This window comes from Phoxinus phoxinus, assembly GCF_949152265.1.
Source record: "Phoxinus phoxinus genome assembly, chromosome: 7".
Classification (NCBI taxonomy): Eukaryota; Metazoa; Chordata; class Actinopteri; order Cypriniformes; family Leuciscidae; genus Phoxinus; species Phoxinus phoxinus.
The window spans coordinates 12708296-12722915 of NC_136882.1; the positions used below are offsets into that span (position 1 = coordinate 12708296).

Genomic DNA, 14620 nt, shown 5'->3' on the forward strand with positions numbered 1-14620 from the left:
GTTTTGAATGGATTTACTGAAGCAGTTTAAACCGACTCACCAGAGTGAGTGTTTTGGCTTCTCAAGTTTAAATCTGAAGATGCTATTATTTAAGACACCCGACCTTACGCTCTGAATTATTCTAATGTCATTGGTCTTCGGTCTTCTCTTGAGCAGTTGAACTCATCTGACAACAGTGATATGTTTATTGTTTGCTGCTAACATTCTGTCTGCAGTGACCTTTAATACAATCTTTTCAGTGGAATCATTGGAGAGCGTTTGCCCATTCGTCTGTACCTGACTGTGGGCATGTTGACCAGTGGTCTTTTCACCTGTCTGTTTGGACTGGGATACATCTATGACATCCACAGCCTTGGCTTCTATGTATTTGTTCAGGTTGGTGTCATACGTGAAGTCTCTCATGCTCACCAAGACTGCATTTATTTGATCAATAATACAGTAAAAACAGCATTATTGTGAAATATTATTACAATGTAAAATAACTATTTTATATTTGAATATATTTTAAAATATAATTTATTCCTGTAATGCAAAGCTGAAATTTCTGCATCATTACTCCAGTCTTCAGTGTCACATGATCCTTCAGAAATCATTCTAATATTCTGATTTGCTGCTTAAGAAACATTTTTGATTATTATCAATCTTGAAAACAAATATTTAATATATTTGTAGAACCCTGATACATTTTTTTCAGGATTCTTTAATGAATAGAAAGTTTAAACAAAGATGAAAAACCGCACTCTCTAGTTATATCTCATATATTTATTTATACCATGTCCACACAGACCCGTTTCAGCCTAAGCCATCTTCAGTGTGTGTCATGGTATAAATAATTATGAGATATAACTATAGAGTGCGGTTTTTCATCTTTATTTGACAACTTTTTTAATACTCGCACCCAAAAACGGTTTGGGAGTTGAGCGCGGCTGTTCTCAGTACTATAGAAAAAGTTTAAACAAACAGCATTTGTTTGAAATATAAATAAATATTTTGTAACATAATAAATGTGTTACTGTCACTTTTAATCAAATTATCTATAAATTAATTACCTTGCTGAATAAAGGTGTTCATTTCTTTGGGAAAAAAAAAAAATCTGACCTCAGACTTTGAATGGTAGTGTATGTAAACAGCAAGTGTATGTAGTGTATGTAAATAAGTTTTCATTCAGCATTTTCTCCTCTTTTTTTGTTTTGTTTGTCTGTAGGTGGCCAATGGATTGGTTCAGACCACTGGTTGGCCAAGTGTCGTGACTTGCATTGGCAACTGGTTTGGCAAGGGCAGGTGTGAGGCATTACATTTTCCACTAACATTATACACTCGATAAATCTGTCTGAACATGAGCACGCAGTGTTTTCGTTCATCTCAGACCCTCAAGATGAGGGAATGCTTATCCTCTTTGCTGCTCTTTAGACACTCCAAAAATTGTAACAGATCTCTTATTACCACAAAATGAATTCAATAATGTGTTTTGTTTTGTTGTGGTTTCAGGAGAGGCCTCATCATGGGTCTGTGGAACTCGCACACATCGGTGGGGAACATTCTGGGTTCTTTGATTGCTGGATATTATGTGTCCTCTAACTGGGGAATGTCCTTCATCGTCCCTGGAGTTATCATCGCTGTCATGGGGGTCGTCTGCTTCTTCTTTCTAATAGAGCGTAAGTGAATATGATCTCTCTGACGTATTTGTGTTTAGGTGCAAATTTGTCACAAAGCACTATTGGAGATGGGTTTTTGATGCGAACGCTTTCTGTATCTCCAGACCCTAATGATCTGAAGACCGCCAGTGCCCAGAGCTCAGCTCCAAGCAATCAGGTGAGTCCATTTATTTAGTTTCATTTCCTGTCACATTGCTGTGAAGTTTGTGGTCAGTGCGATTTAAATGATTATTTAGTTTTTTAATAAATACTTTCATTCAACAATGATGCATTAAATTGTCCATTCAATTTTAATCTGTTATTGTTTTATCAATATATGGGGCCTCGTATATAAAACTTTACTTAGATTTCATCCTAAAATTGTGCGAATGCGCAAATGCCATAAGTTTTCAGATTTATAAACCATGCGTACACCAGAACCTGTGCAAAATTCCCTTTATAAAAAAATATTTAAAGGTGCAGTGTGTGATTTTTAGCGGCATCTAGTGGTGAGGTTATGAATTGCAACCAACAGAAGTTACGGTGGCCGACAGGAAAAGATGTCTTCGTCTGAGACAGCAGAGAGAGTAGCAAGTTCACAGCAATGAGGTTTCTTTACAAAGATAAATTAAGAAATGATGCTTACTTTATTATTCAGTAAAACGATATGTTATTGCGAATATTATTGTTACTTGTTCATCATTGTGTCAGTGTTTTATTCGCTGACTTGTTTCCTTGCACGAAGAATAACATAGTAACGAAACTCGCTTGTCCGTTTAAGGCCACTGTAGAAACATGTCGCCGCATTTCAATGTAAGGAGACCCGCGGTGTATGTAGACAGAAATGGCTCATTCTAAGGTAATAAAAACATAACGGGTCTTTATTACACCACTGGAAACATAGTTATGTATATAATATTGCATTTCTGTCAACAGATCCTCCTAAATAGTACACAATGCACCTTTAAAAATTATTCACTATCCTTGTCTTGTTTTAGAATAACGAAATTAAAATTGTATAAAATAATCTTCAGAGAAATTTTTCAGAGAAGAGTTATACTCATTCTTATAGTATTTTTAATTGTTTTAAACAAATCAAAATTATACAATTTTGCCTATAAGGTAAACATGTATTTTAGGATGTTTATATATTTTTAATGGAAACAGATCTGCCTTATTTATGCAGTGTAAATAATTGTCTAACGTCTCTGACAAAACATAAAAATAAAAAATTTGATTACGGTTTCCTACAAATACAACGGTATTTTTCATAATATTGGAAAGAGCAAGAGGTGTTATCATTAGGAAACTGTCTGCACACGACACCAACAGCACCTGCGTTTAGATCCATTAATGAGAGTGGCATATTTCATCTGAATGTGTATATCAAAATGAAAACCGAGTTTATAAATCACACATGGCTCACATATTTACGCCAAGTTAAATTTTTTTTTACAATTCCTGATATGTGTGTGGAAAATTGCAGAAGCCCAAAATGGGCATAGAAATGTGTGCGTACCCAATTTTTCATGCACATATTGGTAATTTATAAAAAAAGAAAAAGTAGACAGACAATCTAGACCGTGCGTACTAGGGATGGGCAATTAATCGGATCCAAAATACAAGTTTGTGTTTAAATAATATATGTATGTGTACTGTGTATAATTATTTTGTATATATAAATACACACACAGAGAGTCAAACAGTCAATGCCTTAACATAAGTTAATGTATTTTCCCAGCAGTCGGCAAGGTTGGTTAGATAACATGACTCATTCATGCCCGAAAGCAGTCGCTATGACAACGGCCCTGTGATGCGCACACCTGCGACTCTCGGTAGAGAGTTCACATTTCTGAAACGCTTCATCAGATTGATTTAGATTCAAGAGGAGTGGCTAATCAGGAGTAACAGAGACATTAGGGATGGAGGAAGGGGTGACAGGCAGAGGAAATGTAGATTGACGTCTCATTTTGACTGTGGAGGAGGAATTCATCAAATTCAAGAGCAACTTCAAACACTTCCCAGCTCGCAGCCGCATCATTCTGGATTGTGTGTCATTGTTTACCCTGATTACTCTCGGTTTGTTTCTAAAGGATTCTTAAATATTCATAGCGATTAATTAATTACAATTTAGGAGGTATTACACTAGAGTATTTTGTCTTGCCCTCTCGAGTGTACAAAAACAATAGAAAACCCTGCAAGAGGGAATTGGGTCAATAATACTAACAGCAGATGCACCGATTGGAAATATATGCAAATATTTAGCCTTTTTTATATTTGTGTAAGGAAAGTAAATGTTTTTTTTCTCATTCTGTAACTTCATCTGTAATCATAAGTTCTTCTCCACTTTTAATCAACTTTTCTTCAGCGTGTGACAAATACATGTAAAAGTAGAAATATAAATTTTCTTCTATATATTAGGAGCTTGTCTATCAAAATGCCTAATAAAATGTATGACTACCTTTAGACTTATTACTATATATTTGGGATTACATTAATATTTTCAGACCTATAACTGCATATATTCAGATTTACATCTATATATTCATGATTTACCTTTACATATTCAAAGTTGTGTCTGTATATTTACATTTTAATTATTTTCATATATATTTATTTACTTTTATATATTCTAATATTCTAACTTTTATGTATTCTTCTATACTCTAGCAGAATTCTGACTTTGACTTTTTTTGAATACCTTTAGACTTATTACTATATATTTGGGATTACATTCATATTTTCAGACCTATAACTGCATATATTCAGATTTATATCTATATATTCGTGATTTACCTTTACATATTCAATTTTTTAATTATTTTCATATATATATTTTACTTTTTTATTTTTTTTATATATATATATATTATAAAGTCTATATATACGGTTAATATTCTAACTTTTATGTATTCTTCTATACTCTAACAGAATTCTAACTTTATAGTTAAGCAAAAATCACACAAGTAAAGGGTATCACACGATTCAAATGCTGTTTTGGTCCCGAATAGCAAAAAAAGTCAATATTGTGTTATATTTTTAGACACAAAATTGTCTATTGATAAAGAGAGCCATTTACTTCATTCCATGAATGCATCAGCCGTTTGAACGAATCAAATGAATGAATAACTTGCTCACATTAAGACCTTACTTCCATCTACTTGCAGTTGTAGTTTCTTATTTAGAGTATCATTTCATTAATTTTTTTTTATAAAATTTTCATATTAATAAAAACTCCATTAAAGGGATAGTTCACCCCCAAATTAAAAAATTCTGTCCTCATTTACTCTCCCTCATGTCGTTTCAAACCTGTATGACTTTCTTTCTTCTGTGGAAAATGGAAGATATTCTGAGAAATGTCTCAAGATAGATAGATAGATAGATAGATAGATAGATAGATAGATAGATAGATAGATAGATAGATAGATAGATAGATAGATAGATAGATAGATAGATAGATAGATAGATAGATTTATTTATTTATTTTGTTTTTTGGTATTATGGATGGCAAAATTACATGTCACAACCCATGTGTCTTGTGTTATTATATTAACAAAATAATGAATATATTAGAATACACCTAGTCTTAAGTATTCCCTTTGTTGTCTTTATTTGTTCTCTTTGTAAATGTCTCTTATAATTTTTTCTCAGAAGCTTCATAAAAGCTGGAATGGTGTTAATGGACACAAAGACCTTTACTTGCAGTGCAAGCCAGGAGCTAAAGCACAGGTTAGTCCACCTCACGGTCTCTGTGTATTCTTCTGTGTCACTCCTTTAGAAGCATCTCTTTTTCACTGTCCGATCCTCCTGCTTTATAGAGCTGGGACACAGAGCTTCTGCTGGGCCAGGAGAGCATTGGCGTGTGTGTTCCCGTGCAGCAGGTGGTGGTGGTGAAGAGTGAGGCAGAACCGTCACCCATCAGCTTCATGGGAGCTTTACGCATTCCTGTGAGTGCTGCCCGTCCGCCTGTCCATCACCATCCAGCGTGTGTCACAGCGTCACTGACGTCTCTCCCGCTGTGTGTTTGCAGGGAGTGGTGGAGTTCTCTCTTTGTCTGCTGTTTGCCAAGTTGGTCAGTTATACGTTCCTCTTCTGGCTGCCCCTCTACATCACTAAAGCAGGTATCTCTCACTGATGACGTCACATCAGCGTTTCTCAGTCATTTCAGTCTTCTGTGGTTCTCTTGATGTAGAGGTTTCTGTGTTGTGTGTGTGTGTGTGTTTGCACATTTTGGGATGGTGGTTAATAGACTGCTGTAGTGATGACGTATTTTTGTAGGTCAATCCGCAAGTTAGCATCACCCTCGACAAAATTGCAGATTATAAGACCTGTGACCAACAAAAGTTTTGTTCAACATGATAATCTTCACAAGTTTTATGAATTTTGATTCCCAAATACAACCGCAGATGTAAAAAGCTAAACGTAGGCTATTTAAAAACACATTTTCCCTGAAAGTTCGAGTTAGAATGGTCAGCAAGAGCGATTATATACACAACGAGGCTGTGAAAGTGGACTAGTCAATAGATGTTTAGCTGTTCGGTGTGATGATGTTTAATGTTCCCCAAAACCTCTGTGGTTCCATTTAGCCACTTGTTAATAACCGTAAAAGACCTTGTGTTCATTGCAGACCTTATTTCAGGCATTTTACCAAAAACCCATTCAAATAACCCATTGACAACTGGATGATAGAATTGTCAGTGCTAAAATACATCATCCCTGCAGCACATTATATGGCACACACGACTGCAATGTACTTCCTGTTTTTCAGCTCACCTAGATGCCAAGAAAGCCGGAGACCTTTCAACTCTATTTGATGTGGGTGGCATTGTTGGTATGTAGAGTTTTTGTCTTTTTTTTGTATGTTGTATGTTTTAGTAATTGGAGTGGGCATTCGTAGCTGATATACACATTAAACACATCTGTGAGCATTTGTGTTTGTGCAAATTGTACAAACAAATTGTGATGTGTCTTAACAGACAAAACAAGGTCTTCCTCATCTTAACTTGTTCTGGACACATCCAGCTTTGTATTTATTTTATTTGAATGATGGCAAACAGTTCTGCCCACTGCTAACCATGCAAATGAAGCAGCGCAGGGGAATGCAAAAACACGTTCTGTATATAAATGTTTGTGTGTGTGTGTGTGTGTAGGAGGGATCTTGGCTGGAGTGATCTCTGATAAGATGGAAAAGAGGGCCACCACTTGTGCTGTGATGCTTCTGCTGGCAGCGCCCACAGTAAGTCATTCTGTTGATCAAATACAGCGGAGCTTGTGCATTTAAAGGCCCTTTGTTGCATCACATTTCTCTCACCATTGACAGTGGTTTGCGTGTGTGTGTTGTTTTTTTTAATTATAGCTCTACGGCTTCTCTATGATCAGTCAGTTTGGCTTGGGTCCCACTATTGGTAAGACATTAAATCCTTCAAAGTTACATAAGAGCGGGTTTTGACCTGTTGCTTTGATTCAAATGAGATAATTAATGAGATTAACAGATGATAGCGGATACCAGCTTTGTTATGTGTTATTGTATCATATGAAGTAGTAAATATTGAACATTTCGATAAATTTGTATATATAGACACACTGACACTATCATTCAAATGTTTTTTTTGTTTTGTTTTTTTAAGTTTTTAAAAGAGGTCTCTTATTTGATTCAAAAACACAATAAAAACGGTAATATTATGATATAATATTACTCTATTTAAGCTGCTTCTTCTGATACAAATTTTTTAACGGTATCTCCTCCTAAGAGCTTTAAAGCTACCTACAACCACCAAAACGTTCCCACTAACCGACCCAACTTTGAGAATTCCCGTATTGGACTTCTGGGGCCGTATTCACAAAGAATTTTAAGCCTAAAAGTAGCTCCTAACAGGCGAATTTAGGAGCAACTCCTAAAAATAATGGGCGTGTCACTCCTAACTTTAGGACTCCTAATTTTTTTCACTAAGAGTAATTCACGAAGCATTTTAGCCCTAAAAGTAGCACCTAAGTCTGGGACAGCATAAAAGAAGTCGAGAGGACTCCTAACTCACTAAGACCTATTCACAACGGGTCTTAAAATCGCCGCGCGTCAGTGTGTTGGAGACACTCAATGACACGGAGTTATTACAAAGATACCGCCTTAACCGTGAGGGAATACTGATTGTTGTGGATCTTGTGAGGGATGCAATAACAGTGCCAACTAATCGCAACAACCCAATCAGTGCCGAATTAAAATGTTTGATAACACTTCGTTACCTGGCAACGGGGAAAATGCAATTGTGTAATACACTCTGTAGACCCCATATTATTAATCGACAGTTCTTTTTCGACAAAGTTTTCCTTTGGACATTCGCCAACTCCAAAGAAACAAAGCCAGCTTTATGGATATTGCCGGTGTGCCCGGAGTGGTCGGTGCTATAGACGGGACACATATTAAAATAATGCACCACGTCAGGATGAGGGCATGTTTGTGAATAGAAAGAAAACCCACTCAATACCCAGATTGTGTTCGATGCAAACTTCACAATTCTCGATGTTGTATCCGTATCCCAGTGCCGAATTTCCCTTTTATTACGGCCAGCAGCAGTGACTGATCCTGCGTCCAGTTGGGCTTTCTTTTCCGTTTTGGCGAGTTCATAATCTACCGTCATTCAACTATTACATTACTTCAATAGGAGCAACATTTCCTTGCTTTAACTAGTCTATTTAGGCTAATAGGATGTCAATTAACCAAGCAAGTGTTAATGCAAGTGTCGTTTTTCATTATTAGGCAAGTGGCGGTTTTCATTAGGGTATTAGGCTACCTTGATTTAATTTAATTGAATTCACAACTTTTCTCTCTCTCTCTCTGCCTTTTTAGAATTACACTTCACTGGGGCCTGCACAAACATGTCATTATATATGCATTTCGATGACATTACTATTATTATTTTGTGTAGGACACAGACATATTTAGATGTCGTAATTCCATGATTTGGTGCGTCTGTGTTGGTTTGCATGATGGCCCTGTCATCTAACAACCAATCACCGTGATCATTGTGAGGAAGCTCGTGCATGAGAATTGACGTCATCCATAGCAACGAATACTCACTCTTAGTTTAGGAGTTGTCATTTTTCCTTACTAAGAGTAGGTCTGAAAGGCGTTGTGAATAACTTTTAAGAAAACACTCCTAGCTAAAATCTTTTAGTGCGATTTAGGAGTACTCCTAGTGTTAAGATAAAATTCTTTGTGAATACGGCCCCTGAACATTCCCAAATTCTCATAGACTTTCATTGAGGGTGTCAAAACTTTCATACAATAACTCATATTTAAGCGGTCTAAAAGCTTAACAACTATCCTAGGAATATGTGCTCAAACATGCTAGCCATGTGTTTTAAAATGATAGGATCATGCTAGTAATGCTTTAAAACATGCTAGCAACACTTTAAGACATGCTAGCAACACTTTAAGACATGCGATGATCATACTATAAATGTGCTAAAGCATGTTAGGATCATGCTAGCAAAATGTTAAAACATGCTAGCAACACGTGAAGACATGCCAGGATCATTCAAGGAATGTGCTAAAGCATGTTAGGATCATGCTAGCAAAATTTAGCATGCTAAATCATGCCAGCAATAACAACAAAATTTTTTTTACTCCTATTTGTATTATTTCTTTGTTTATAATAACATTTAAAAAAATAGATTGATAATTGAAGTGATTTTTTTTTTTTTTTTTGAAAATCAGCATTAAAGTCTCTTTCCAACAAGCAGCTTGTTTCATGACCTTGAGCAGAACACTTATGTACCGAAGTCTTAAAACCGTCAACCCTGTTACTTTTCTGAAAGCATAGTTATATTCTGGTGTGTCATTGCATGGTTTAGTGCTCTGATGTGTGTGTTATTTGATATGGCAGGTATGCTGCTGGTGTGTGGTGGTTTAGTCAACGGGCCGTACTCTCTCATCACAACAGCCGTCTCTGCCGACTTGGTGAGTGTGTGTGTGTAGTTAGGAAATGCACTTGCATAATATTTTGCTTATTCATGTGTCAGAGGCTGTTTCTCTCTGATGGATTATTTGATTTAATTCTATAGGGCACACACAAGAGTCTGAAGGGCAATGCCAGGGCTCTCTCTACAGTTACAGCTATTATAGACGGCACTGGATCTGTCGGTAAGACCCTAATAACACTCAGTTCATATTCATGTTTTATGGTGAAGCTGTCCCATGTAGAGAAGAGAGAGGTCACTCTTGTGCCTTTCGTCTTCTGCAGGCGCTGCTGTGGGTCCGTTGCTGGCAGGGCTGTTGTCGGCAAAAGGCTGGGATCGGGTCTTCTACATGCTCATGACCGCAGACTTTTTTGCACTATTGGTGAGTCTAAATAAAAGCGTACTTAATTTGCCTGATTTTTTTAAAGCTCTTTCATTGTTTTGTTTTTTTAAGCAACATTTTGATGAACCTTTATGAAACTACTGTTTATAGAGTCCATGTCTGTCAAGCTCTTAAAATAATTGAAAAACAGCTTAAAAGTAGTTTGTATGCCACATGTACATTTCAAGGAGCCACACAATGTGAGCAAAATTTAAGTTGTTTTACACAAGTTTTCTCACTTCTGTTCCCAAATATTTTTCTCCATCCTGCATGTTCAAATGACTTGTATTTTGGTCGGTTTCTCACACAAAGTTATTATATTGATTCAGAAGACTTCGAGACAGTGGTTCTCAGCCAGAGGAGCCGAGACCCACTAGGGTTTTTTTTAAATCCAAGGCTCCTCTTTGTCCTAGACAATATTCAAAGGCCCTCCTATCTAAGCTGATATGTACATCTGGTGCTCCTATTGTCAATCAAATAAATAAACAAACTCAAAAATATAATGTCAGTTTAATTTTGTGCATCTTTATTTTTAGCTGTTTAATTAAGATTTAAGGTCTAACTAAATTCTAATAATTTTATGATTTGCTGAGGCCCCCTAGTGCACAGGTCTTTTTTTTTTTTTTACAGTATTTTTTTATAGCTTGACTTGATTGCATGTAAATGGTTGTCAATTTAAAAAGGAAAAAGGTCTTATCTTAAAAAAAAGTTTGAAAACCACTTCCCTATGGTTATTTCCCCCGGTTATTTGATTGGCAGATGCGTTGTTGTATGGCACCATGAACCTAGTTGAATATAAACTTCATTTATCCCTGTAAAGTTTTGCCTTGGACACTTGGCAGTTCATTTCACTCATTCAATACTTGACATACAGTCCGATAACACCTTGTACATTTAACCCTCTGGTGCTCTTCACGTGGCAGTCAAAATGTTACTTTTTTTTTTTTTCAATTAAATGAATTAACCATATTTTAGTTTGATAATGGTTTTTATTTAATATTTTGTATTCTTAGGGGATTTTATCGCACTAACTTATATTTATGCAGTTGTTATAATCCATTTATTTACTTTGAGTATAGACCTGAAAATTAAATGTCCTACTCTTTGAAGTCTTTTCTTTAAAGCATTCATGATTTATGACAGTTTAAGTCCAGTCTCTTTTTAATGAAGGCACTTGGCATATTAGTATTGCTGAAGTGAAACATTTTTTAAAAAGTGAACTTAAAAAAATATATGAAAAATATTTTTTCCAAAACAGAGAAAATCAAAGCCATAAATCTTTACTAGCCAGAAATAATAAGAACCCAAACGTTTTCACTAGATAAAATTAGTTTTATTTTAAAACAATTTTTTTAATTCAATATATTTCAATTTCATTTGCAAATAGTTAAATTAAATGAGTTTTTAATGCTATTAATGATTCTAAGTAAATAATACATTAAAATATTAGTATGTAGCCTTCAAATATTGTTTAGTTAAACAAACAAAAGTTAGTAATAACATGAAAATCAGCTAAATTACTAAATGATTTGTGAGCTCACGCTGAACAAACTCTGGCGTATTGAGAAGATTCGTACTCACTTAAACGCCTCTGATTGGCCATTGCATTCACTTGCACAACAAACATGTCTGTAATTGGCTACAATGCTCAACACTGCAAAAACGCATACCGTAGTAAATAGAAACCTTTGACGCTCTTACACAAATACAGATACGAGCGTTTTAAAGCAGCGCCTTTTAGCGGGTACCTGATTGGCCCAGTACTTGCTACCTAACTATACTATCGGTGTATTTTCATATCAACTTGGTACCGTCTTGCACTTTTGACAACCCTAATTGTGTTTGTATGTTCTTCAGCTTTTGCTGAGACTTGTGATGAAGGAGCTTCGCTCTCATAGGAGCCGGCCAGGAGTCGCTGTCGAGTGAGTGCTGTTTTGAGCTTGTACTTTATTACAGTGGCAAATCAATGATCAAAACAGTCAAAGGACTTCCTATCTTTGATTATAACAGTCTCGTTTTCCCCTTTGTGTATTTTAGAATGAAGGAACATTGAGTACTTTGCACTATCTGAGCGAGAGAAACAGTGAAGGGCAGCACTGGATACAAATGTTCACCTCTCACCACTTGTTATCTGACCACTTCCTACCCTGGACCAAAACTTGACTGAAACCTCAGTCCGTGGACTATACAAAGAGACGTTTTATACCCTTTTTCAGATAAACAAAACTCATCGATTTAGGGTGACGGCATAGCAACTTTAAGGAAATATCTTACAGAATATTTTCCCTCGAGATCATCATGGACATGCAGTCTGGACCTTGCAGCTCTAATTGCTTTTGTGCCCAAACAAATGAACATGACTCAATGTGAGATCAAGCCTAAATATCCCTCCAGTTAAATAATGCACAGTTGCACAACCAAAAGTAGCCTCCCTTTGTTGCTAACAAGGGGATTTTTTAAAATAAATGCAGTAAAATTTCTACTTCTAGACCCTGCCGGGCACACAGTGCCTTCATTAAACACGCAGGACAAATGTCCCTGTAAACAGTTCATAAATCCATTCTTGCGTGAGTTGAACACAGCAATTTATGTAAGAATGGTTTAAGAAATATTTACACCGAAATTTGTTCTACTCGTGTTTAATAAACTAGGCCGTTACAGCTGATAACAAGCTGGTTATCAGTTGATGTATGTATATATATATGTATGATAAATCTATAATATATTATTATTCTCATCTGCCTTTCTATGAACCAAAGCCCAATCTTGTCAGTCATTGAGATTTTTTTTATATATATATATTTGAACTGTTCTACGAATCCACTGAAATGACATGGTGGTGGGAAAAAATGTGGGATGGGAGGAAATGTGGGAAAAAATGCTTGTGTGTTCCCTAGCAAAAGTTTTGCTGACGAACGCAAAGTTTCTCGGGGAATGCAAAACATTTGCGAGAGAATGCAAAAGCATTAACATGTCATTTTTCTTCCCATTTAAAAACACGTTTCATCGCCATGTCCCTTAAGAGGTTCTGTAGTTTTCTGTGTCTTACTGTGGTGACGTCAAAGGTTCTTATCCTGTGTTTGTATATTGGAGATCCACTTGGTTGGTCAGCCGTATGACACATTTTTATTTTATTTTATATATATTTATTAATTTTTTTGGTATTAGAGCAGGGGTGTCCAATCCTGCTTCTGTCCTGCAGAGTTTAGCTCTAACTTGCCTCAAACACACCTGACTGGAAGTTTTTAGTAACCCAAGTAAGAACTTGACTGGTTCAGGTGTGTTTAGTTGGGGTCGGAGCTGAACTCTGCAGGACAGTGGTCCTCGAGGACCGAATTTGGACACCCCTGTATTAGACACTTTCACTGCTGGCCTGTGACTTAATGAATAATCACTATGTTTTGAGTTATTATGAAAGAAGATATGAAAGAAGATTAGGAATTAGTTTTTCTCTGACCACTGGTTACTATACATTCGTATACAAACAAAATTCAAGCTGTTCTATATGAATAATACAATATATATCAACATTTTGATTTGTTTTCTCTGTAGGATAAAGTGTTCGATTTTTAAAAGCGCTTCTGTTGCCAGGCTCAGAATGTCCACATCAAGATCAGTCTGTACGATAGAAACCAGTGCGAACCAAAAGAGTCTCCTTGACTGTAATTGTATGTGCGCATTTAGGACCCGCACCTGCCTCTGCAGCTATAAATATTTAAAGTGTCTATTTGAATGTTCAGGTTTACTGTGGGATTGTGTCGTTCTGCAGAGCTAGAGGCACATGTAGATGTTTGCTGTAAAGCTGGACCTCTTACGTAATCATGCGTTTAGCACGTGTGCATTTGCCCTTATAGGACAACATACTCTAGGTGATTGAATGTATCTGTATAATTTATGGGTAGTACCTTGGTGTAATGAGATCAAATACATTGTGCCTTTTTTTCTATTTGCTTTTTTTTTGTATAGGGATATGTGTTTTGGAGTGTTCATTTTTAAGTTATTGTCAGCTACTTTACAGAATCCTGTGGAACAAATAGAGATTTGGGAATTATCTGTATTATGTTGCTGTGTGTACACATAGGACATTTTGAATAAAGCAGACACAAGGCATGAAATCTTTCTTTTTTTTTGTGACAGTGCAAAAAAATCCCACACACTATATGGACAAATGATTGGGACAAACCTCTTAAAGGGTTAGTTCGCCCATTTAAGACATGAATTTGTATGCAATCATTACCAGCACTATAGTGCATACACATTGACCCACTCTGTGGTCACCTCCCTGGTCAGAGTTCTGGCCGCTGGAAGTTTTTCAAGAAAGTAGTCCTGGTTCGTTTCCAGGGCCTCAAAACTGAAAAAATGATTTGCGTTTCAAAGCTTGATTAAATTACATCACAAAAAACACTCCAGACAAAATTCATACCTCAGTTTTAATCGGCACTATTTTCTTTCCATTTCTATCAATCCGCGCTACTGTCAACGTCAACAGTGCGCACGCTGAAGACGTATCTTTTTTTGGCAGCACTTAATCCAGTAATACTAACACTTTCTCCTCTATTCTATCTAAAAAAAAAAGAAAAGAAAATTGCGTTGGATCGTACTGTGAAGGGTCATAGCACTTACATACTGTTGGCCTACTGCTAGTTTA

At 36.1% G+C, this 14620-nt stretch overlaps 1 protein-coding gene across 2 annotated transcripts in view; it reads left to right on the plus strand.

The window, feature by feature from the left end:
* slc37a1 (solute carrier family 37 member 1) overlaps positions 1 to 14087 on the plus strand; it is a 20377-nt gene extending 6290 nt beyond the window's left edge. Inside the window, exons 6-20 of one of the 2 annotated variants that reach the window (XM_079617778.1) lie at positions 240 to 375; positions 1205 to 1281; positions 1489 to 1655; positions 1760 to 1812; positions 5286 to 5363; positions 5453 to 5581; positions 5665 to 5755; positions 6403 to 6465; positions 6785 to 6870; positions 6991 to 7039; positions 9518 to 9591; positions 9696 to 9774; positions 9875 to 9972; positions 11830 to 11894; positions 12010 to 14087. In XM_079617778.1, coding sequence (XP_079473904.1) covers positions 240 to 375; positions 1205 to 1281; positions 1489 to 1655; positions 1760 to 1812; positions 5286 to 5363; positions 5453 to 5581; positions 5665 to 5755; positions 6403 to 6465; positions 6785 to 6870; positions 6991 to 7039; positions 9518 to 9591; positions 9696 to 9774; positions 9875 to 9972; positions 11830 to 11894; positions 12010 to 12025 — 1261 coding nt within the window. In that variant the 3' untranslated portion in view covers positions 12026 to 14087. The remainder of the gene's footprint in view (positions 1 to 239; positions 376 to 1204; positions 1282 to 1488; positions 1656 to 1759; positions 1813 to 5285; positions 5364 to 5452; positions 5582 to 5664; positions 5756 to 6402; positions 6466 to 6784; positions 6871 to 6990; positions 7040 to 9517; positions 9592 to 9695; positions 9775 to 9874; positions 9973 to 11829; positions 11895 to 12009) is intronic. The other variant, XM_079617779.1, reaches the window with a different exon arrangement.
* Positions 14088 to 14620: the final 533 nt, after the last annotated feature.